At 51.9% G+C, this 24,512-nt stretch overlaps 1 protein-coding gene and 1 long non-coding RNA gene across 2 annotated transcripts in view; one reads left to right on the top strand and one right to left on the bottom strand.

The window, feature by feature from the left end:
- Positions 1-24,512, top strand: part of LOC139754469 (uncharacterized) — a 604,696-nt gene that overhangs the window by 299,855 nt on the left and 280,329 nt on the right. The window lies entirely within an intron of this gene.
- The window catches only part of LOC139754672 (uncharacterized), a 97,300-nt gene that overhangs the window by 48,298 nt on the left and 24,490 nt on the right, over positions 1-24,512 (bottom strand). Inside the window, exon 3 of the mRNA XM_071672220.1 lies at positions 3,059-3,597. Within this exon, the coding sequence (XP_071528321.1) occupies positions 3,059-3,597 (539 nt within the window). The remainder of the gene's footprint in view (positions 1-3,058; positions 3,598-24,512) is intronic.

The following is a 24,512-nucleotide window of genomic DNA, read 5'->3' as shown; positions in this document are numbered from 1 at the left end:
GACAGGTTCGTGACCCGACGCGCCAACAGATTTGTAACGTCGTCCAGGGCCAGGGGCGTCGTACAGGTGGTGGTCAACACTGACGCCAGCCTGGCCTTACTCCACCCTTCCTCACACACACACACACACACACACACACACACACACACACACACACACACACACACACTCGGCCGTCCCCTCACCACGTGGTGTGAACTCGTATATTTTCACACCTCTGGTTTGTAACTGGACTGAAGAGCAATGCACCTCGATGCCGTACTGATGTCCTCTTGTCTCCTCCCTTCCTTCTCCTATGGCCGCCTTGCAGTCACCCGCTCCAGGACGTTCGCGCTGGCTCATGGGTGGTGCCACCAGCCATAAAAGGGCGTGGGCGTGAGGAGGTGGTGAGGCCTTCCCTGGCGGCGACGCTTGGGTGGGCGGCCACCGCTGGGTGGCCACGCGGGCTGGCCGCTCTGGAAGACGATCCGGCGAAAGTATAATTGTGTTTGAATGAATGGGAACGCGGAGGAGAAAGGCCCACCAGATTCTAGCTCCGGTAGAGACCTAGATGCATCTTGAATCCAGGTGCATTAATTATTACGGAGGAGCGCGATGTGAATTTACATAGCGGTTCACATGATCGCTGGGCTGGCGCAGGTAGCCTCGTCCGCCACTGCTATGAGGGGCGGTGGTGGCTTTTACTGGGGCAGTGTTGACGCGGGAGGCAAACCAACTTTGCATGCATCAAGGATTATATGTATTCATGCTTCGAGAGACCGTCTGACCTGAGAGTAAGCAGGGAAGACGAGACGGGAGGAAAAAGTCGTATATCTTGGTGGTGCAGTCAGCGGTGGAGAGTGAACCTCCCCCCCGGACTGGCCCCACACCGACGACCCTCGACGGCCAAGACTCCAGACATCCGGGCCCGCATCGACACCCAACGGCCGGGCTCACCCCCGACTCTCGACGGCCTGGACGACCCCACACCGATCCCCGACGCCGGGCCCAAACAAGAGTCCCGACGGCGGGATCCATACCGACTTCCGACGGCCTGGACCCCACATCAACCCCCGACGGCCGGGCCCACGCCGACACCCGACGGCCGGGCCCACGCCGCTCCCCGCACCTGATTTGCATCCCTGAATGGAGAGATGAACGTTACAGCGGACCTGACACCTCCACCCTCGTCTTGGCGGCCATCCCATCCCAGCAGTTGTCCGCCCCTTCCCTCAAGCTGGCCGCTCCATCCCACTAAACGACCATCCGATCCTCCAGCTGGCCTACACCTCCCACCAGCTGGCCTCTCCACCCAGGCTTCTGCATCAGGCCAGGTGAGGTGGGTCCCTGCAGGACGGTTAGTGGATGATGAAGCGAGGTCTAGTGAATCCCCCTGTGAGGTGGATGATGAAGCTAGGTATGGTGGATGATGTAACTTATAGTGGTGGAGTCCCCCTGTGTGGTGGATGATGAAGCTAGGTGAGGTGGATCTCTTCTGTGTTGTGGATGATGAAGCTAGGTGAGGTGGATCTCTCCTGCGTGGTGGATGACGAAGCTAGGTGAGGTGGATCTCTCCTGCGTGGTGGATGGAAGGGAAGCAGTCATGAAACTGAGGCCCAGATGCAGGTGTTGGCGGGATCAAGACACTGCCGTCCTGTAGAGTGACGTGCAGCGTCACACGGGACTCGCTGGTGTGACCCGTGCACACCGTAGATCAGCATTAAGACACGAGTGTGATTTCTGAACAAATGGTCTTCCTTCGTTTGTTGGTGACAACCCCTGGTGGCTGTGACTGAGCTGTATCGATCAGGTCCTCAGTTAAGATATTCAGGCGTGCTTCTTTTTATCGTCGTCTTCCTGCACTGACCTGACCCAGCGCTGTGAGTTCAGTGTGGTCAGTGGAATGGCGGGCGTAAGGTGGGGTCATCTCAGGTTCAAGAAATAAGAGGTGGATGATGCTGTCCAGGTGTATGGTGCCTTGCCGAGAGAGAGAGAGAGAGAGAGAGAGAGAGAGAGAGAGAGAGAGAGAGAGAGAGAGAGAGAGAGAGAGAGAGGATTTCAGACCAGGCTACAGGTACAGGAAGACCCTCACTATGACCCTCAGAGTCCTTCCTCCTCCGTGACCCGACCCTGGCCTGACCATCCACTTGCCCTGCCACTGGCGACACACACTAGGTTAGCAGTGGCTGTCGAGGTTTACACAGGGACGCATCCCGTGAAACAGCACCTCCGTCCCATCACTACACCAGCTCAGGTACCAGCACGAAACACGGAAATGACCCACCGGAAGGTGTGTGTGTGTGTGTGTGTGTGTGTGTGTGTGACCGGTAGTAATATGGAGCGGGACCTGGTGCCGGGGCGCTGCCCTACACCTCCCGACCATCAGCACACTGGGGCCTCCTGGGCTGTAGCCGCTCGGCGACACACTGAGTACAGCAGTCGCTTGTAGGGAAACGGAAGGTGATGTAGGTAAATATAACGGTGTATTGTGTGTGTGTGTGTGTGTGTGTGTGTGTGTGTGTGTGTGTGTGTGTGTGTGTGTGTAAAACATGTGAAGATACATCAGAACAGGGTCGTATGCCACAATCTAGGTAGACTATGTGTATTGTGCTTCACACCAGCCTCACTATAGGTGTAGTACACCATGTGCCATGGTACACATACAGTCACTCCACGCACGAGTTTACACCATACACAATGTACACTTCACTCATTGCCTACACTCGTAAAGACCAGCACCATCTTCACTCACAAAACTTGATGAAATCTGACTCTGAATTGTTACCTCGATGATACGTTCAGGTACAATGGTGTTGGGGAAAATGTGCTCCATGCAGAGTAGAGCGGTCGTACATCTGTGATATAAGGTCCTGATAAATTATACACATGCTTCATGGTATATGTTAAATACCCGACGCTGACATAATGTTCCCAGCACAAGGTAACCTGTCGCCGGTACAGAGGTGTTGAGGGAGTATTTACGTACATGAGGCGAGTGTGGACAGACCTGGCAGGGCTGGGTACATACCATGTCGCACCTCCACTAGGAAATGAGTGACATAAGAAGAGACTGGCTTACCTTGGACGACTTGTCTACGCAGGGTCGGGGGCTCTTCAGCTCGGGGGGCGTCTCTGTGGGCGGGGCTGATGGGCGTGGTGGTGACCAGTGGGCGTGGTATGGCCGTAGAGTCACGGGAAGTAAGCGCTCGCTGCTGGCTCAGGTGGGCGGTGGCCACGCTGTAGGGCGGCGGCAGCGGACGCTCAGAGTATGCGGGCGGCAGCTCCCTGTGGGCGTGCATGTGGGCGGGTTCTGCGGGCGGGAGGTCGTGGGTGGCCAGGTACCGGGGCGGGACGCAGGTGATGACGGTGGGTCGGGCGCGGGCGGGAGCAGGCAGGTAGGTGGAGCGCGGGTGGTATGGGGGAGGAGAGGGGGAGTTTGAGGTGGGTATGTGGTGGGGGAGGCGTGCGGGGGGCGGAGAGCGTCGCTTGGTGCTCATGTCCAGGGGCACGTCGTCGTCCATGAGGGCGGGCGTGTAGTATGGGTGGGCGTAGAGCGGCGCGGGCGGCGGCGAGTCCACCACGTTGATCTCGTCCTCGCTGGAGCATCCTCGCTCGGGGCTGAAGCACACAACACACACTAGTCAGCAACAACACACAGCAACACATACAGTAACACTAATGAAAGAAATACTCACGTTACTCACACAACATTACTCACAAGATAACCAGTTATTAAAACCATAATGAATTATGTTCATCACAAGAAATGGAACTTTTTACTCTTAAATATAAAGTTTAACTCTGGGTTACTTTCAACTAATGATTCATACATTACTTACAAGACGGTTTATATACCGATATACAATCCTATGAGCTTAATATTACTTAAAACAGAAATGCCTTCAAGAGTTGAGTTACTTAATGAATACGTTGTCCACATTACCTAGCCACAACATTAACCAATCACATGTATAGGTTTGTTGTATCTACGTAAGTATGTTTACAGACGAAGGACAGTGTATATGTTGTACCTACAACACCAGGACGTTAACCATGTTATAAAATGACACGTGTCTACCCTGACCGGGTCGTGTTGTACTGTGAGGACCCGTCATGAGGAAGCCCCTCCACCCTCGTCAATACGGGCCATGAGTGTTGTTGTGGGGTGAAGACGTGTACAGCGCCGAGTGATATCGCTATATCTACCCACTCGTGCCACACACGTAAACACAAAATCTTGTCACGACCTTCGTATTGGGTACAAGAAAAAAAAAATAAACATAGATTAGCATTTTTTTTGTTATTACACTCAGAAAACGCGAAGGGAATGAAAAACGAATACTGACCACAAAAAGGATTACAAGAAATAAATATTTTCAAGGATGATAATTTCTTCATCCCCCCCTCCCGCACTACCCCCTCCCCCCTTTATTCTTCTGGTGCGCGTGTTCAAGGATCTATTTCGGTGCAGAAGTTCAAGGTTGTGTAGCGGTGGATGGATGGCCGTGACAACCAGGGAAGCCGTAGTAGTAGTAGTAGTAGCAGGTGTGTGGGAGAACCAGCAAGTGTAACGCGTCGCTGACCCACTTGCCTGCGGGAGGCTTTGTGTACACCCGTCCCTCCACACAGGGGCTTCACACCCCCCATCCATTACTCCCCTTCCCCTCCCTCCCTTCACCCATAACCATTCCTATTATCCCCCTCCTCCCCCTTCCTCCATAATACCTAGCCTCACCTTGTCTTTCCATTTCATGGGAATTAATTTTGCGAAATTCATGTCCCTCAAAGCGCCGCGGGCTGGCACAAGGGAAGGTCACCCATTCCCCAGGCAAAGCCTTGCCAGCCTCCCCCTTCAGCCCTCCTCTGTCAGTTCGCTTGTGGCGCGAGCCTGTTGAGAGTTTGCCTTTGTAGCTAACAAAAAAAAAAAAAAAAAGAATATATTGGTCCATTCCAGTCGGTGCTTCTGGTCCTGTGAGCTGGAGGCTTCCAGGAGCGCTAGATGAATTGCAGAATCTGTACCAGTTTACCTCCTTAGCAGAATACTGGTCAGACTCTACATACACCACCCGTGCACCTTAACCGACACTGCTTATGACGCAACCGTAAGCCATGGCTCCTGGGTAATATTCCCAGGTACTCTCCGACTCCTTTTTCTCTGCTCAGTATAACCTTTCATGATTACATTATTCCCCCTTCGGCACCTCCGTCCAAGGTGGATAAGGTTAGCGAGGGAAATAGTTGGGGGCGGGACTTGAGGTCGCTGGTCGTTGAGCGGCCGCCCTCTCGCTGCTCCCTTGGTATCCCAACTTCCATCTGCAGCTGGAGGGAACCCACTGGATATATTCTCCGGCGCTTCAGTGGTTTCAACACTCTGCCTTGAAATTAAACGAAATTAAGACTCCGGAGTCCTCGGGTAAATTAAACTGTTCTTTTTGATTAATTGTGTTATGTAAATTGGAGATTTCCAGGCAATGCAAATGGCGTACCCTTGAGGGGCGACTGAATTAAGATAATACTTCACACTTGATGTCGTGCCTCGTTCTTGAGCGTGAAGCTGGAGGGGATTATGTCTGGTGCACACATGATGAGACAGTGGCCGCCAGGAGGAGGTGCTGCCCTCCTGCGGACACCTCATCCGGAGCGCCACTGACTGGGGAGGTAGGTAGGTGCAGGCTGAGCTGGTACACAGGACAGGGCTGTGCTGGACCAGACGACGGAGGGAAGGTAGAGCGGGCCAGAGGGAAGGTGTTAGAGGTAATGTGCGGTGGAGTGAGGGAGGGAGGGAAGGAAGGTGTTGAAAGTGAAGCAAAAAGTCACTGGAGAGAGAGAGAGAGAGAGAGAGAGAGAGAGAGAGAGAGAGAGAGAGAGAGAGAGAGAGAGAGAGTAGACGCGAAGATGAAATGTGCTGGAGTGACCCGGCAGGGGGAGGGGGAGAGTGAGCCAAGGGTAGCTGGAGGAGGAAGGAGGAATGAGGCAAGGGCAAGGGGGTGGGTGGATGGGGGAGCGAGGCAGGGATGGTGGGTGAGGAGCGGTCATGGCATGATAAGATAGCAGGGTGAAGCTGAGATTTGATAATGGAGTGTGGCTGAGGAACAGCAGCCTCGCCCCAGCTGTAATGGAGGCCTCTCTCGAGAGCTGTTTTTGTGTGTGTGGTGGTCCAGTAATGGTGAGGACCAGCCAGCCACACGCCACACTCCCTCCCTCCCTGCCTGCCACCTCCTCAAGTGTGTACTCTTGACCTCCACACAACATCAACACAGCCACAGTTACCATCCTACCTGGCCACGGTGCTAACTCCTCATGTACTGAACCCGTTTAACGTCTCGATGCGACCCTCGAGCACGACTTTATGCCCCTGGGGGTATGATCTTTTAACCCGGTCTGTAATGGTCAGGTCAAAGTTCACACCGTTACACTCACGGGTCGTGACCCCATGGGGGGAGGTGAAATTCTTGTAACCCTGAAAATTGTGGCGATCATGAGAAGCTGGCCATCATGGCTGGGGCAGGATGGTGAGGGACACCAGTCACGGGGGTGGTCATCAGGCGTTGTTAATATCCTGGGGAAACCCGCGTCAACATGATGTGTGCCAGCAGACCGCGTAGCGCCGGACGTACGTACATGCTGATCGTGGCGACCTGCCGCTCCCACCACGCTGGAGTAAACGGCGTGAGTCACAGGACGCTTGAGTCCGGCAAGGTCTTCACACGTACCATGATTATATCCTCTCCCACACCTACAACCTCCTGTCTCTACACTCTCCCACACCTACAACCTCCTGTTCCACTCTACACTCTCCCACACCTACAACCTCCTGTTCCACTCTACTCTCTCCCACACCTACAGCCTCCTGTTCCACTCTACACTCTCCCACACCTACAACCTCCTGTTCCACTCTACACTCTCCCACACCTACAACCTCCTGTTCCACTCTACTCTCTCCCACACCTACAGCCTCCTGTTCCACTCTACACTCTCCCACACCTACAACCTCCTGTTCCACTCTACACTCTCCCACACCAACAACCTCCTGTTCCACTCTGCACTCTCCCACACCAACAACCTCCTGTTCCACTCCACACCCACAGCCTCCTGTTCTACTAAGACTCTCTTCCACACCCATAGTGTTCTGTTCCACGCACACTTCCCGTGTGGTCCACCCCTGGCCACGCTCCACCCATTGTCCCTGTGGTCCTCCCCTGTCCACGTGGTCCACCCCTGGCCACACTCCACTCACTGTCCCTATGGTCCACCCCTGGCCACACTCCACCCGCTGTCCCTGTGGTCCACCCCTGGCCACGCTCCACTCACTGTCCCTGTGGTCCACCCCTGGCCACACTCCACTCACTGTCCCTATGGTCCACCCCTGGCCACACTCCACCCGCTGTCCCTGTGGTCCACCCCTAGCCACACTCCCCCTACTGTCCTTGTGGTCCAGGCCTGGCCACGCTCCGCCCACAGCGTTCTGGGCCACCTGGCCTGGGACTGTAGTGGTGATTGGTCAGCCATGAACTCGCAGCTCCCTCTGGTCCGTGGGAGGGTGGTGTCCGTGTGACCGAGGCAAGGACAGCACATGTGGGATGCGTGAGTTTATCGAATGAGCAAAAGTTCGTGTACTCATCGAGAGATGAGTGAGTATGATGAGTAAGGAATGAGTAAGAGCGCGAGAGATAAGGATGACTGGGTCCATCCCTCATCACGCACCCAGATGGGAATGAGTGGGGAGGGCGCCCCGACGCACCCCACGCCATCCCTCATCACGCACCCAGATGGGAATGAGTGGGGAGGGCGCTCCGACGCACCCCACGCCATCCCTCATCACGCACCCAGATGGGAATGAGTGGGGAGGACGCACCCCATGCCATCCCTCATCACGCACCCAGATGGGAATGAGTGGGGAGGGCGCCCCGACACACCCCACGCCATCCCTCATCACGCACCCAGATGGGAATGAGTGGGGAGGGCGCCCCGACACACCCCACGCCATCCCTCATCACGCACCCAGATGGGAATGAGTGGGGAGGGCGCCCCGACACACCCCACGCCATCCCTCACCACGCACCCTGGCATTAGCATGAGAGTATGATCCATAACGTTGTCCTTGGGGAGTCCGTGGCAGGCGGGGGAGGAAACATGCTTCATGTTGTGCGTGTGTTGACGGCTGCTGGTCAGAGGACATGGTCACCTTACCTGCAGGTCTTGGGGAATGTGGGGGGGAAAATGAAAAAGAAAATAGGACGATACAGGTGAGTGTAAGACTTCCTCATCGTACACTACAATTAGGTAATTGTACACACACACACACACGCCATTGGCATGATACATACACAAAGTGTACAGGTCTATCCCCGTAACAGCTAAACATTTATCACTGCCGAAGCTCCACAAGTGTGTGTGTGTGTGTGTGTGTGTGTGTGTGTGTGTGTGTGTGTGTGTGTGTGTGTGTGTGTGTGACTCAGCACGCAAGCACTTGCAGCGCGAGCGAGACGTAATCTTCGGCGAGGTTGTATCTTCGTCAGATAACGAAAGAAGTCTCGTCAAAGAACTTCTCGATGCAAAGGAATCCACCTTGACTCTGCAGCTGACCGTAGCGCAGCCTTGGAGCTGTAGGAGCCCCAGGAAAAGAAAATAGAGTCTTACGGTAATAAATACTACTACTTCTAATATATATATATATATATATATATATATATATATATATATATATATATATATATATATATATATATATTTCATACTTAATCGCCAGTTCCCGCGTTAGCGAGGTAGTGCCAGGAGCAGACGAAGAAAGGCCACATCCGCTCACATCCATTCTCTAACTGTCATGTGTTATGCACCGAAACCACAGCTCCTTATCCACATCCAGGCCCCCACAGACCTTACCATGGTTTACCCCAGACGCTTCACATGCCCTGGCTCAGTCCATTGTCAGCACGTCGACCCCGGTATACCTAATCGTTTCAGTTCACTCTATTCCTTGCACACCTCTCACCCGCTTTTATGTTCAGGCCCCGATCGCTCCAAATCTTTTTTCATTCCATCCTTCCACCTCCAATTTGGTCTCCCGCTTCTCCTTGTTCCCTTCACTTCTGACACATATATCCTCTCTGTTAGCCTTTCCTTATCCATTCTTTCCATATGCCCAAACAATATTTCCCAGAGAGAGAGAGAGAGAGAGAGAGAGAGAGAGAGAGAGAGAGAGAGAGAGAGAGAGAGAGAGAGTTACCCTTGGACTTTAGAGAGAGCGTTACCTTTGGACCTTTTTCAGGAATGCTGCTGTTGTTGCCCAACACCCTTTTTCCCATTGCTTCTGCAGCTTTGAAGCTGTGCTACACTCGGTAGCAGGGCAGGGTAGACTCCTTTGAAGCGAAAAGTACTTTGACGTGACTGCACACTCTTCCGTCACCTGACGATGATGGTACACAGACTCACCAAACGTGACTTTTCACTCGTGGTGTAACCTCAAAACACAAACCTCACCTGTGTCCTTCGTTAGTGGGGTAGCGCCAGGAACAGACGAAGAAACGGCAGTCATATACTCGCATTCACTCTGTAGCTGTCATGTATAATGTACCGACACCAGAGCCCCCCCTACCTACAGCCACGCCTCACACACACCTTTCCGGGGTTTCTCCTGACAGCTTCATATGCCTTGTTTCAGCCCACTAATAACGCATCGCTTCAGTTTGCTGTATCCCCTGTGAGTTTCACTTCCTCCTGCATGTTCAGGACCCTGTGGGTAAAGCGTCTTTCACTCCATCCTTCCCTCTCGTCCCCTTCTCCTCGTTCCCTCCACTTTTGACCATATATCGTGTTAGTATACCCTCACTCATCTTCTCCATGTCCAAACCATTTCATCATACCCTGTTCAGCTTTATCAAACATACTCCGCATACAATCACGTCTCTCTTTCACACTGTTATATCTTTCTCGATGAACACATCCTCGTTCCACTCAGGCTTTTAATTCCAACACACCTCCTTCTTGTGTACTTTTGCATTTACGGCTCAAGACTCTCCTCCATACAGAGCCATCAGGAGTATTATCACTCCAAACATACCAATGTTTGGCCTCACAGTGGCCTCTCTTTCCAAATATTCCCCAAGGCACCCAGGATCTTTGCCTCATTATCCATCCTATCATTCACTTCAGCTTCCATAGCTCCATCCACTGCCATATCCGCTCCCAGATATGTAAAACACCCCACTTCCCTAACGTTCTTTCCTTTCAAATTTACCCTCAAACCAAACTCTCTCTCTCTCTCTCTCTCTCTCTCTCTCTCTCTCTCTCTCTCTCTCTCTCTCTCTCTCTCTCTCTCTCTCTCTCTCTCTCTCTCTCCTGCTAAACCTTATTATCCTTCTATTCGCATTAAATTTCAACTTCCTCCCTTCGCACACTCTCCTAAACTCAGACACTAACACCTGCCGTTTCTTACTTGAGTCTGCCACCAGAGCCGTCACATACGCAGACACCAACTGACGCACCTCCGGCGTCCTTCGACCCCCAAGACTGCAGCCCTATCCCTCTGTCTAAAACCGTATCATTTACCTCCTTCACCAAGCCATCCATTATAATCAGATTAAATAGCTATAGTAACATGACACACCTTTGTTGTACACCTACATTAATCTCTAACCACTCACCCAGATCTTGTTTCTGCTCGCACACACGCCTTCCTCTTGATGAAAATAAACCCCTCATTGTTTTTAGTAGTCTCCCTCCCACACCGTTATTCGTAGCACCTTCCACAATACATCTCTGTCACCCTTGTCACACGCTTTCTCCAGGTTCATAAATGCCTCGTACAGATCCTTTTGTTTCTCAAAATAATTCTCACGTGAATTCCTCAAAGCCAACAACTGATCCACATATCCTCTACTCCTCCAGAAGCCGCAGTGTTCCTCTGTATTTGATACAACCCTGAATCATGAAAACAACGTATGAAGTACACTTAACAAACTTGGACGTCTTTAATTCGATTATTCAAATTTGTTCTTGTTGCCTTTATACACTGGCACTATACAGGCGTTCTGCCAGTCCTCAGGCACCTCATCTTGAGCATACATAAACTGAAAATCCTGAACACCAAATTAGAAGCACTGTCACCTACTTTCTTGTAAAGATTATCTGAAATCCCATTCACTCCCTCCGCTTTGCCACACTTCGTGATACGCAAGGCTTTTGCAACCTCTTCTCGTTTCATCAAACCATTTGTTACGTCTCATGCTCCACTTATCTCCACATCTCACACACCGCTCATCTTCCACCCCATCAGCTAATACATTCAACAATCCTTCAAAATACTCACTCCACCCCCCAGTTCGCCTCACATCTGCCTCTTACCATTTCCCAATCAGCTCCTTTTAATTGATGCTTCCACTTGTTTTCCTCACTTTTCGTCTCTTTCCAAAACATTTCTTGTTCTCCCCGAAGTTTGCTGATACTTGCTCACACCATCTCTCTTTTGCCCTATTTTTACCAACCAACCCCCAGGGGTGGATGAACAGCTGGGTTGACTGTGGACCAGCTGCCGCATCCAGGATTCGAATGCGCTCGATTTTGGGCTGCCCGTGAATGCGTCACGATCAGGAACGCTAAACACTACACCTTTTATATGTATGGAAATAACTGAGTATGTATAGAAATAATTATGTATGTGTAGAAATAACTATGTATAAAAATTGTGTATGTATAGAAATAACTGTTGGTAATAAGGATGTGTGTGTTGTGCAGTACAGCCACACCTGCAGTCAGATGTGAGCCTCATAATTACGACGTTAGTCATGTTGAGCTGAACAGTCCGCCCCTCTCCCCTCCCTCCCATGCATCCAGCTAGGAAAACACCCTCACATGTAGCTCAGCTAGTAATCCACCCTTCCTCCTTCCCTCCCTCTCTGCCATGCAGCACGGCCTGGAATCCCCTGACCATGCAGCTCAGGTAGGAATTCCCCCCTCCTCCCCCTCCCTCCCTTGCCATGCACCTCGTCCAGGGCTCCCTCCTCCTCCTCCTCCTTGTCATGCAGGCCGGCCAGGAAGACGGCAACAGGAGGAAGCCAGTCATGCGAGGCAGCCGCCAGCACAATACGTCTCAGGGCAGTAGATTTCCCGCGGGCGAGCTGAGGCAGCGCCGTGACTCACCGGCTCCCAGTAATCTACACTTGATCCCACTATCTTGTTATCGCCTCGCCTCTCACCGCTTATCTCCGCACTTGAGGAGATTCCAAGCGGTGACTCACATGGCCCCTTACGGCATGCCTGCTACCAGACCCCGCGGAAAGGAGTTGTCTGATAAGTTTCTTTTGTTTAAACTGAACGATAGTGTCATGATGTAGGCTTGTTACACCTTGCCCCCTCCCCCTCTCACCTCTCTCTCTCTCTCTCTCTCTCTCTCTCTCTCTCTCTCTCTCTCTCTCTCTCTCTCTCTCTCTCTCTCTCTCACTGTTACGTAACCTCAGGACCCATTTGAAGTAGCTTCTGCAGCTTCAAGGCTGCACTCCAGACGAGGGTAGGGAAGTGATGGACTCCTATCGAGTAAGATGGTCCTTGACGAGACCACTACTTTCTACTGACGATGATAAAACATCACCGAAGGTGAAGTCTCACTCGCGACGTAACCTTCTGCAGGCCGAGGCCAATAACACACACCTGTAGGATATATATATATATATATATATATATATATATATATATATATATATATATATATATAATATTGCAGTAGGTCACAGAGGTGCATGTGGTCTAGTATTTGCTGATAGCCACGAAGAAAATGAAATACGATAAGTTCCCTAGTGCATTTTCATGTAATCGTTAGTACATGAAAGTGCACTTGGGAACTTATCGTGTTCCATTTTCTTCGTGGATATCAGCATACACACACACACACACACACACACACACACACACACACACACATATATATATATATATATATATATATATATATATATATATATATATATATAGAGAGAGAGAGAGAGAGAGAGAGAGAGAGAGAGAGAGAGAGAGAGAAGAGAGGAAAGCAGTGATGGCATGTGCGAGAGATGCATGTGAAAGGTGGAAGGCGGGCAGATTAGAAAGGGTACCGAGTGGTGGGATGAATGAGGATGGATGAGTTGGAAATGAAATGTTTGAGGACAGTATGTGGTGTGAGGGGGTTTGATCGAGTAAGTAATGAAAGGGTGAGGGAGATGTGTGGTAATGGAAAGAGTGTGGTTGAGAGAGCAGAAGAGGGTGTGTTGAAATGGTGTAGAAATATGGAGAGGATGAGTGAGGATAGGTTGACAAAGAGGATATATGTGTCAGGTGGAGGGAGTAAGGAGAAGCGGAAGCCAAATTTGGAGATGGAAGGATGGAGTGAAAAAGATTTTGAGTGATCGAGGGTGAGAGGCGCGGCGCGCAAGGGATAGAGTGAATTGAAACGATGTGGTATACTGCGGTCAACGTGCTATCAATGGACTGAGCCAGGGCACGTGACGCGTCTGGGGTAAACCATAGAAAGGTCTGTGGGGCCTGGATGTGGATAGTGAGCTGTGGTTTCGGTGCATTACACATGATAACTAGAGAATGTATGTGAGCGGATGTGGCCTTTCTTCTGATCCTGCCGCCACCTCGCCAACGCGGGAAACGGCGATCAAGTATGACAGTAGAAGTATGAAAATATATATGTATATTTCCTTCTCCGTGCATATTCGATGTGTCCCGTGTGAGAGAGGTGGCGTTGAGAAGAGAAGAGTGAGCATTAGCGGCAAAATCCTCACTTGGCTCCTTCCTCTCTTCTTTAGAGAGCAAATACAGGAGTGGATGATTTCCAGATCCCCCAGCGACCCCTCTCCCTCACCTCCTGCGACACACAGGAGATACATGGCTAGTAATACTCTCCCCCTCCCCCCCTTAACCCCAGGGGGTTATGCATTATATGACTGGACGTATTACGGATGTGTTCTGTGGGGGTTAGTCCAGAGGTTAATGTGTCTGTCATCATTGTTAAAGTCAGTATCATGACATCAGCCTATGTTGCCATATGTAATATCATGACATCAGCCTATGTTGCCATATGTAACATCATGACATCAGCCTATGTTGCCATATGTAATATCATGACAGCATATGGTGCCATATATAATATCATGACATCAGCCTATGTTGCCATATGTAATATCATGACATCAGCCTATGTTGCCATATGTAATATCATGACATCAGCCTATGTTGCCATATGTAATATCATGACATCAGCCTATGTTGCCATATGTAATATCATGACATCAGCCTATGTTGCCATATGTAATATCATGACATCAGCCTATGTTGCCATATGTAATATCATGACAGCATATGGTGCCATATATAATATCATGTCATCAGCCTATGTTGCCATATGTAATATCATGTCATCAGCCTATGTTGCCATATGTAATATCATGTCATCAGCCTATGTTGCCATATGTAATATCATGTCATCAGCCTATGTTGCTATATGTTTATAACCAAACGAGTCTGGCGGGCGACCCTTCGTGCCTGTGTCCGTCCGTGTCAAGTTGGGTTTGGTTTAGTTCCATTGCGATAACCAAAGTGTTGATTACTGGCTTCGTTACGAACTCCGTTACTGTCACCCTCCTCAGCACCGTCCCCCAGGCTGGTACCGTTACGAACTCCACTTGTGTCACAATCTCTAGCCAACCCCCCGCCCCCCGAGTGGCATCGTTACCAACTCCATCAGCGTCACCCGTCCCTCCCAGATACTGTTGTGGGTGACGCTTTCTGTTTCATAAGGGAGCCGTGAGAACCCCGGGCTACACTTGTCAACACGAAGATAGCGCCCCAGATAGTGTCCACTGCTATGTTAAGTGTCTCGCTCCCTCAAGCACTGTGGACGTGAAGTGTCTTACCTGAGCTATTCCCTCTGTCTCATACACTCGAGGGGTTGACTCTCCCTCCGTGTACACAGGTTGACTCTCCCTCTCTACTATACTCGAGTTGCGTCTACCTCCGTACACACGGGTTGCGTCTCCCTCCTTATACTCGGGTTGCGTCTCCCCTCTTTATACTCAGGTTGCGTCTTCCTTCGTACACACGGGTTGCGTCTCCCTCCGTATACTCGGGTTGCGTCTCCCTCCGTATACATGGGTTGCGTCTCCCTCTTTATACTCAGGTTGCGTCTTCCTTCGTATACACGAGTTGCGTCTCCCTCCGTATACACGGGTTGCGCTTGCCTCCTTGTACACTTGAGGTTTTGCGTCCGCCTCCGTGTGTACGTGAGGTGTTGCGTCCGCCTCCGTGTGTACGTAAGGTGTTGCGTCCGCCTCCGTGTGTACGTGAGGTGTTGCGTCCGCCTCCGTGTGTACGTGAGGTGTTGCGTCCGCCTCCGTGTGTACGTGAGGTGTTGCGTCCGCCTCCGTGTGTACGTGAGGTGTTGCGTCCGCCTCCGTGTGTACGTGAGGTGTTGCGTCCGCCTCCGTGTGTACGTGAGGTGTTGCGTCCGCCTCCGTGTGTACGTGAGGTGTTGCGTCCGCCTCCGTGTGTACGTGAGGTGTTGCGTCCGCCTCCGTGTGTACGTGAGGTGTTGCGTCTGCCTCCGTGTGTACGTGAGGTGTTGCGTCCGCCTCCGTGTGTACGTGAGGTGTTGGGTCTGCCTCCGTGTGTACGTGAGGTATTGCTTCTGCCTCCGTGTGTACTTGAGGTGTTGCGTCTGCCTCCGTGTGTGCGTGAGGTATTGCGTCTGCCTCCGTGTGTGCGTGAGGTGTTGCGTCTACCTCCGTGTGTACGTGAGGTGTTGCGTCTGCCTCCGTGTGTACGTGGTGTTGCGTCCGCCTCCGTGTGTTCGTGAGGTGTTGCGTCTGCCTCCGTGTGTACGTGAGGTGTTGCGTCCGCCTCCGTGTGTACGTGAAGTGTTGCGTCCGCCTCCGTTTGTACGTGAGGTGTTGCGTCCGCCTCCGTGTGTACGTGAGGTATTGCGTCTGCCTCCGTGTGTACGTGAGGTGTTACGTCTGCCATATCTGGCGTCCGTGGAATGTTGTCACAACACACCACTACTAACTTGTCTTCCTGCTTGCTTATCACAATTCCTCCTTCGTTCCTGATCGTGGCTTCGTATCCCCGCACCAGCCTGTAACAAGAGGCCGTCTGTCTTCCACTCACCGTCTCCCTCTGCTACTCTTTTCTCCCTCAGTGCCTTTCCCCAAGGCCCTCCTTCTACCCTTCCTCTCCGCTTCCACCACTCCGTCCCTCCGTGACCGCCCTCTACCGTCACCGCTGTTCTCTCCCCCCGTCACCCTCGGCAGCCGTGACGGCATCAGGTTCCCCCCCGTCCGCCACTACGGACTGATTCCTCAGAATTTCCGCAGGTGGCGTCAGAGAGGTCGGGGGGAGGAGGTGGGGAGTGAGGAATGTGAGTAATGACAGCGGATGGCATGCGGGTAATGCGGTTGTGGTAAACTAACCTCCCTCCCCAGCCTTTACCCAACTTTCGTTCGCCTTCCCGCGCGCCAGGAGAGCACTGCCGCTGGTCACATCGACCAGCGTTGGGCAAACACAACCCAGACCACAACCAGCACCATGTAGTAATGGCTGGCTGGCAGTCGAATCTCTGCGTGGCTGGTCAACCTACAGGTGTATCACTGGTCAAGGTGAACTGGAAACCGGTTAATGGGGCTTCGGAGAATCCTCCCCATAAGCCCCTGGTAGTGACGTCAAGGTGAGGGGCTGGGCAGAAGGCCTTCCTGCGGGCTAGTAAACACACGGCCCACGCATCATCTGTTTGGCATTTCCCCCAGCGCGACGCCCAGCCTCTCCGTCCTCCCGGGAGGGGGCGTGCGAGGCGCGCCATTACCACTGTAGTACCTAATCTACGGATATAGTGATTCATGTAGCTATTCTGTGCTGCGTTAGTCAGCCGGCTGCGCATTTCCTAATCTCCAGGTAAAAACAGTGGATCGTGATCCAGCCGACTCTGTGGATCCTCTTAGCCAAGATCTTAGTGGTGGAGGTGTGTCAGCCGTCGTCATGCATTACAAACCCGTTAGCTTGATGGCACATAATGTTTGTGGTATCTCGCGCACCACACCAACCTCTCCATCAAGACGGTGCCACCTCTCACCACGCTAATACGATCTTTGGGTAGGATGGCGTAACCTTTGATCCGGCACTTAAGGGTCGTGCCGTCGAGATCATAACATTAACCGATATTCGACGCGTCCCCACACCCGGTGAAACTCCACCAGCAGACGGAGACTCGCGACCCCGTACTGTGGGGATTTCTTGAACTGACGGAGTTGCATAGTGACGGTGGCGAGTCCCGTCATGCACTGCTCCTTAGCAGGTGCCGCGGGGTGGAAGGCTGGCGGTCCCTCCACCCCATGGGAAGATACCGCCAGCAAAACACTGTAGTAAGTAGAGCAACACACTTCACCCACACCTCAGGAGCGACACTTGCCGCCCACTCCCACACTACAGACACACAGGTACACTAGAATTAGACGTATTTAACTCTGACTTTAGTAATGGCGGGCTACATCGTCTTAAGCCACAAGGGGCCTAAAGACTGCTTCCTTAATGGTCCACATATTACCGTAAACCATGATGAGGTAGGTTTGAATCAACACATCCACGAGTCAGCTGGTATAAACTACGAGAAACCTCACCAGCAGCAGCATTCATGTCCATCACCAGGGAACATGAGGGCCGCGACCTGAGTCACACCCACCAGAGCAGGTTTGCAGCGCGTCTCATCGGTCTTGATTATAGCAACAAACTTTCTCCCAAAGCAAGAATCACCCGGAGTAACGAGACCATTATAACATTAATGGAGGCCCACGCAACGTTTATCCTCCTCACCCGCGCACATCACATTTCCTTCCCTCCCTCCCTCCTTCCCTACCTCCCTCCCTCCTTTCCTCCCTCTCTTGTAACCTTTGTCTTACGATGTCATAAGTCCTCTTACGACGACCTCCAAAAGCATTTACCTTTTCCGTTGCTACTTCTACTTCCTCCACTGCCACTACCACTAACTACCATCGCTAGAACCATTAACCTTCTCCATCGCACTACCATTTACCTTTTCCACTGCCACTTCCTCCGCTGCCATTACGGGTAACCTTCTCCCATACCGCTATCATTAGCCCCCAACACTGCCGCTACCACTTTCCATCATGGCCAGTATCATTACCAGCATGAACTATCTGCTGCACCTCTCCTCCGCCAGCCTCACACAGCAAGTAATGTCATTGAATGCCCTGCACATAACACCATTTTTTTTTTCAGCCGAGACGAAAGAATGACCCAACACACACACACACACACACACACACACACACACACACACACACACACACATATATATATATAAGCGTCCACACATGCACATATACATACCTCTACATTTCAACGTATACATACATATACATACCTCTACATTTCAACGTATACGTACATATACATACACAGACATATACATATATACACATGTACATATTCATACATGCTGCCTTCATCCATTCCCGCCGCCACCCAGCCATACATGAAATGGCACCCCTTCCCCCGGCGTGCGCGCGTGGTAGCGATAGGAAAAGACAACAAAGGCTGTCATGTGTAATGCACCAAAATCACAGCTCCCTTTCCACATCCAGGCCCCACAAAACATTCCATGGTTTACCCCAGACGCTTCACATGCCCTGGTTCAGTCCATTGACAGCACGTCGACTACGGTATACCACATCATTCCAAAAGACTCTATTCCTTGCACGCCTTTCACCCTCCTGCATGTTCAAGCCCCGATCGCTCAAAATCTTTTTCGCTCCATACTTCCACCTCCAATTTGGTCTGCCACTTCTCGTTCCCTCCACCTCTGACACATATATCCTCCTTGTCAGTCATTCCTCACTCATTCTCTCCATGTGACCAAACCATTTCAATACATCCTCTTTTGCTCTCTCAACCACACTCTTTTTATTACCACACATGTCTCTTACCCTTTCATTACTTACTCGATCAAACCACCTCACACAACATATTGTCCTCAAACATCTCATTTCCAACACATCCACCCTCCTCCGCACAACCCTATCTATAGCCCATGTCCCCAACCATATAACATTGTTGGAATCACTATTCCTTCAAATTATATATATATATATATATATATATATATATATATATATATATATATATATATATATATATATATATATATACCATAGTATGAGTCAGGTACCCCCTTTTACCGCCGAGCTCTAGGGGTGGATGAACAACTGAGTTGGCTGTGGACAGTGCCGCAACCAGGATTCGAACCAATGCGCTCGACCCTGGGCGGCCCGTCAGGGTCAGGAACGCTACACGGTCGAGACTGCAACACTAGTTCTGCACTACAGGTACCAGTGGTAGCGGCTTGCGTGTGTGTGTGTGTGTGTGTGTTGACCCTCGGCCAGCTGTATGGTGGACCTCATTACTCCTCTCCCCACTAGACTTCACCACTATGGCCACTACCCATACACCCCTCGTTATCTCCCCACTAATTACTTCTACTTTCACATCAACTCCTCTTCACTAACCATCCCCCAGACTACTTTACCACCACCACAAACTTTCTGCATCATTAACGCCCTGTAATTGCCCCATTAACCATAATTACCACCATCACAACTAAATACCTCGCTAACACCTTTACCATGACAACAAGAACTAGTCACCAGCACCACCAACACAACTAGTCTCCATCACCAGGACTAGTCCCCACCAGCAGAACTAGTCCCCATCACCAGGGGTAGTCCCCACCAGCAGAACTAGTCCCCATCATCAGGGGTAGTCCCCATCACCAGGAGCAGTCCCCATCAGCAGAACTAGTCCCCATCAGCAGAACTAGTCCCCACCAGCAGAACGAGTCCCCATCAGCAGAACGAGTCCCCACCAGCAGAAGTAGTCCCCAGCGGCACCACCAGCAGTATTGGTTCCCGGGACCGCGCATCCCCCCACCCCAGCCTCAGTGAGAGTCGTGATTGGTATTTCCTGACACCGGGCTGACGCTTGAGGCTGTCAGCCATAAATCTGATCCACACACATGCATACTTCCCGGCATTATGGTTGACGCGTGAGTATGTCGGCCACGACACTGCGTCACACATGCCAGAGGTTCCCGTACGTTGACGTAACTCCTCTCTCGTAACCCTTACACACACACACACACACACACACACACACACATATACATACACACGCGAGCCTCCGTGTAGCAAATGGTGCAGCAACACGAAACCGCGAGGCCGTGTTCGAATCTCGGGCAGGGCTCGACACACACACCCCAGCTGGTCGTCCTCCCCTTCGGGGCTGATCGATCAAATGGGTACGTATCATAAGCTGGGATATATATATATATATATATATATATATATATATATATATATATATATATATATATATATATGATGTTTATTTATTGGACAAGTGTGAAAGGTAGAGTGAGAGAGGTAGTGATGAGCGATGTATGAGGAGACATGGAGGGCCCTGCACCTGACGTGCCTCTACATCACCTGGTGATCCTCCGGTGTGACGGAGTGCTGTCACACCGTCACCCGCGAGGCCGTGATAAAGCACGCACACATCCCGCTCGTGACGACGTGGGACCATAACTCCGTCTGGCGTCACGCACCGACTCCCGGGAAGCACCAACCACTTGCTTGTTGTCAGGAAACCCGGCAGTGGTGGAGGGCCGTCACCAACAGCTACCTCAGCACGTCTGGTGTGTGTGTGTGTGTGTGTGTGTGGGAGGGGGGTAGGGGGGGGAGCATCACATCTGCCACCCACTTGACACCTTCCCGGGAAATCATCTGCATGTAATGCCTTAACAGGTGGAGGTGGCAAGTAACTGGTCTTCCTCTCGTCGTGTAAAAATTGTCTCAGAGAAAGATTTGTGAGGAAATATTTTAAGACGAATAGATAGTGACACTGACCGACCCATCTATCGTAATAGATTGGAAGAAACCCATATATATATATATATATATATATATATATATATATATATATATATATATATATATATATATATTTTCTTTTTCTTTCTTTCAAACTATTCGCCATTTCCCGCATTAGCGAGGTAGCGTTAAGAACAGAGGACTGGGCCTTTGAGGGAATATCCTCACCTGGCCCCCTTCTCTGTTCCTTCTTTTGGAAAATTAAAAAAAAAACGAGAGGGGAGGATTTCCAGTTGTTGTTGTCTCCCAGCTCAGGCTGAGCTACAGATCCTCCCGGAAGTGTGCTGCTCCTCCTCGTCCTCATACTAAACCGACAACATATGAACTTGACCAAGATTATTAATTACCCTGACACCCAGGAGGAGCCAGCGCCTGCGTGGTGTGTGTCATCACTCAGGTCAGATGTCACACTGCTGCCACTCGCTACAAGATATGTAAGAGCATTCGGGCCATAACGTTACTCTGCCATAGATACTCGAGGTGTATCATGTGTATTCTGAGTACTGGAGGTCGTTCAGTCGCCACGTAACTTGTTGTCTGATTCAGTCACACTCTGGCCCCCAAGACCCACTGCGTCTGTTGTGAACTCTGCTTCCCCGCTGGCGTTCCTGGGGTAATGTTGACCTGAGTGTCTGTTACTTGTGTGTTTATCCTTCGAGTTGCTCTTTACTTTCCATCATTCTAGGAGCCACGAACGCGTACAACGGTTGAGGAGTGTGGAAGGTTAGAGGGTACAGGATGGCCTGCCTCACCAAGTGTGCCACCTGACACTGTGTCAGCGGTGGCGGGTCCCCTGCTCGCTGTCAGTGGTAACTGGTCTTTCTCCCCAGATGACACCCGGGTATAACAGACAGTCCTGGTGTGGCCCTCTAGGATGCCCCATGATGACAGTATTGGTCTCGGGAGGCAGTAGGAGTGATGCTGAGGGAATCATACAGTGTGGTAGGAGGCATCGCCACCCCCTCTAGGTGGAGCAGGGGACAAGGCTAGTGGAACCAGGAGGGAGCATTGGACAAGGCCATTGGAACTAGGGGGAGGAAATTGGGACAAGGCTAGTGGAACCAGGGGGGGAGCATGGGACATGGCTAGTGGCATTTAAGGGGGAGGATGGGATGATGCTAGTGGCACCAGGGGTGGATCTAATGCCACCACTCGAGGAGAGGATGGGACAAGGCTTGTGTCACCCGGGGCTGGGGGAGCATGAGAGGCGACAGCCGGGAGGAGAGGAGGGCAAGTGGTGGGAGGGGGTTGTGATGGGTGGCGGGTGTCAGCTGTACACTGCGACTGCCTGCCTGGCATTTCCTGAGGCGGCCGCCACAGCTGACTGGCCCCGCCGCTCCTGCCTGACTGGCAATACTGGGTCATGATTTACGGCGTGTGCTTAACACCGTACGTGTATGCACCAGCTGGCCCGTCATGCGCGCGCACGCCGCGCCCTCTGTTGGCAGGCACCCTCCATTTAAACACTATTCCCGGGCTGGATGTGTCATCGATTGCTGGTACCACCATTCCTGCCCACAACACTAGCCTCCACCTCACACTGCAGGGCACCACCAGCCTCACTGCCATCCACCTCACACTGCAGGGCACCACCAGCCTCACTGTCATCCACCTCACACTGCAGGGCACCACCAGCCTCACTGTCATCCACCTCACACTGCAGGGCACCACGAGCCTCACTGTCATCCACCTCACACTGCAGGGCACCACGAGCCTCACAGTCATCCACCTCACACTGCAGGGCACCACGAGCCTCACTGTCATCCACCTCACACTGCAGGGCACCACGAGCCTCACAGTCATCCACCTCACACTGCAGGGCACCACCAGCCTCACAGTCATCCACCTCACACTGCAGGGCACCACCAGCCTCACTGTCATCCACCTCACACTACTGGGCACCACCAGCCTCACTGTCATCCACCTCACACTGCAGGGCACCACGAGCCTCACTGTCATCTACCTCACACTACTGGGCACCACCAGCCTCACTGTCATCCACCTCACACTGCAGGGCACCACCAGCCTCACAGTCATCCACCTCACACTGCAGGGCACCACCAGCCTCACTGTCATCCACCTCACACTACTGGGCACCACCGGCCTCACTGTCATCCACCTCACACTACTGGGCACCACCAGCCTCACTGTCATCCACCTCACACTGCAGGGCACCACGAGCCTCACTGTCATCTACCTCACACTACTGGGCACCACCGGCCTCACTGTCATCCACCTCACACTGCAGGGCACCACCAGCCTCACTGTCATCCACTTCCCCCTCACTACCACCTCCATCCCCTTCCCCACACCACCAGCCCTATCCTCTATCCCCCCCCGGTTAGCCTAGCCCCACCTCCTCCAGCGCCGTCCCCTTCCATGCAACCATCGACCCGTGCATTGCTGGCCCTCGCTGCCCCAGCTGGTCATTACCTCCCCTCTCTCCCCACAACAACAACACTTGTTTATACATTATTTCCATTGGAATTCACCTCAGTGGCGGAGTTACTGGTGGGTGTCCGTGTTGTCAGTGGTGGAGTTACAGGTGAGTTTCCGTGCGTGTTGTCAGTGGTGAAGGTTACTGGTGCGTGTTGTCAGTAGTGGTTACAGGTAGTGGGTGTCCGTGCGTGTTGTCAGTGGTGAAGGTTACTGGTGCGTGTTGTCAGTAGTGGTTACAGGTAGTGGGTGTCCGTGCGTGTTGTCAGTGGTGAAGGTTACTGGTGTGTGTTGTCAGTAGTGGTTACAGGTAGTGGGTGTCCGTGCGTGTTGTCAGTGGTGAAGGTTACTGGTGCGTGTTGTCAGTAGTGGTTACAGGTAGTGGGTGTCCGTGCGTGTTGTCAGTGGTGAAGGTTACTGGTGTGTGTTGTCAGTAGTGGTTACAGGTAGTGGGTGTCCGTGCGTGTTGTCAATGGTGGAGGTTACTGGTGTGTGTTGTCAGTAGTGGTTACAGGTAGTGGGTGTCCGTGCGTGTTGTCAGTGGTGGAGGTTACTGGTGGTGGGTGTCCGTGCGTGTTGTCAATGGTGGAGGTTACTGGTGGTGGGTGTCCGTGCGTGTGGTGTCAGGCCGAGCCTACCACCATCGTGCATCTCACGGTACAACAGTTTATTGTGTGCAAATTGTGGTTTGTTCCTGCTTTCCTGTGTGCTGGCCAGGACCGACTGCCTGCCCAACGCTGGGCTTGTCCTGGTGTCGACTGCGTGCCTAGGGTATTGTGTGTCCTGGTATGGACTGTGTGTGTCCTGGTATGGACTGTGTCACTAGCGTCCTGGTGGTACGAGCCATGTACCTGGTGGTATTCATAGTAAATTATGTTGTCACCTGTGTACGTACTTGCCTGCCCTGGTTATATGCTAAATGTATATCATGGTATGTCCTTGTATGTCCTTGTGCCTGCCCTGGTGCCCTTTTTTTTGTACGTTGTATTCTTGTGTCCTGGTGTGTGCGTGTCCTGATGTGTGTCGTGTGTGCGTGTCCTGGTGTGTGTCGTGTGTGCGTGTCCTGTTGTGTGTGTGTGTGCGTGTCCTGGTGTGTGTCGTGTGTGCGTGTCCTGTTGTGTGTGTGTGTGC

The sequence above is a fragment of the Panulirus ornatus genome, chromosome 17, assembly GCF_036320965.1.
Source record: "Panulirus ornatus isolate Po-2019 chromosome 17, ASM3632096v1, whole genome shotgun sequence".
Classification (NCBI taxonomy): domain Eukaryota; kingdom Metazoa; phylum Arthropoda; class Malacostraca; order Decapoda; family Palinuridae; genus Panulirus; species Panulirus ornatus.
Note: the sequence above shows the minus strand (reverse complement) of the source record. Positions and strands in the feature narration are given on the sequence as shown.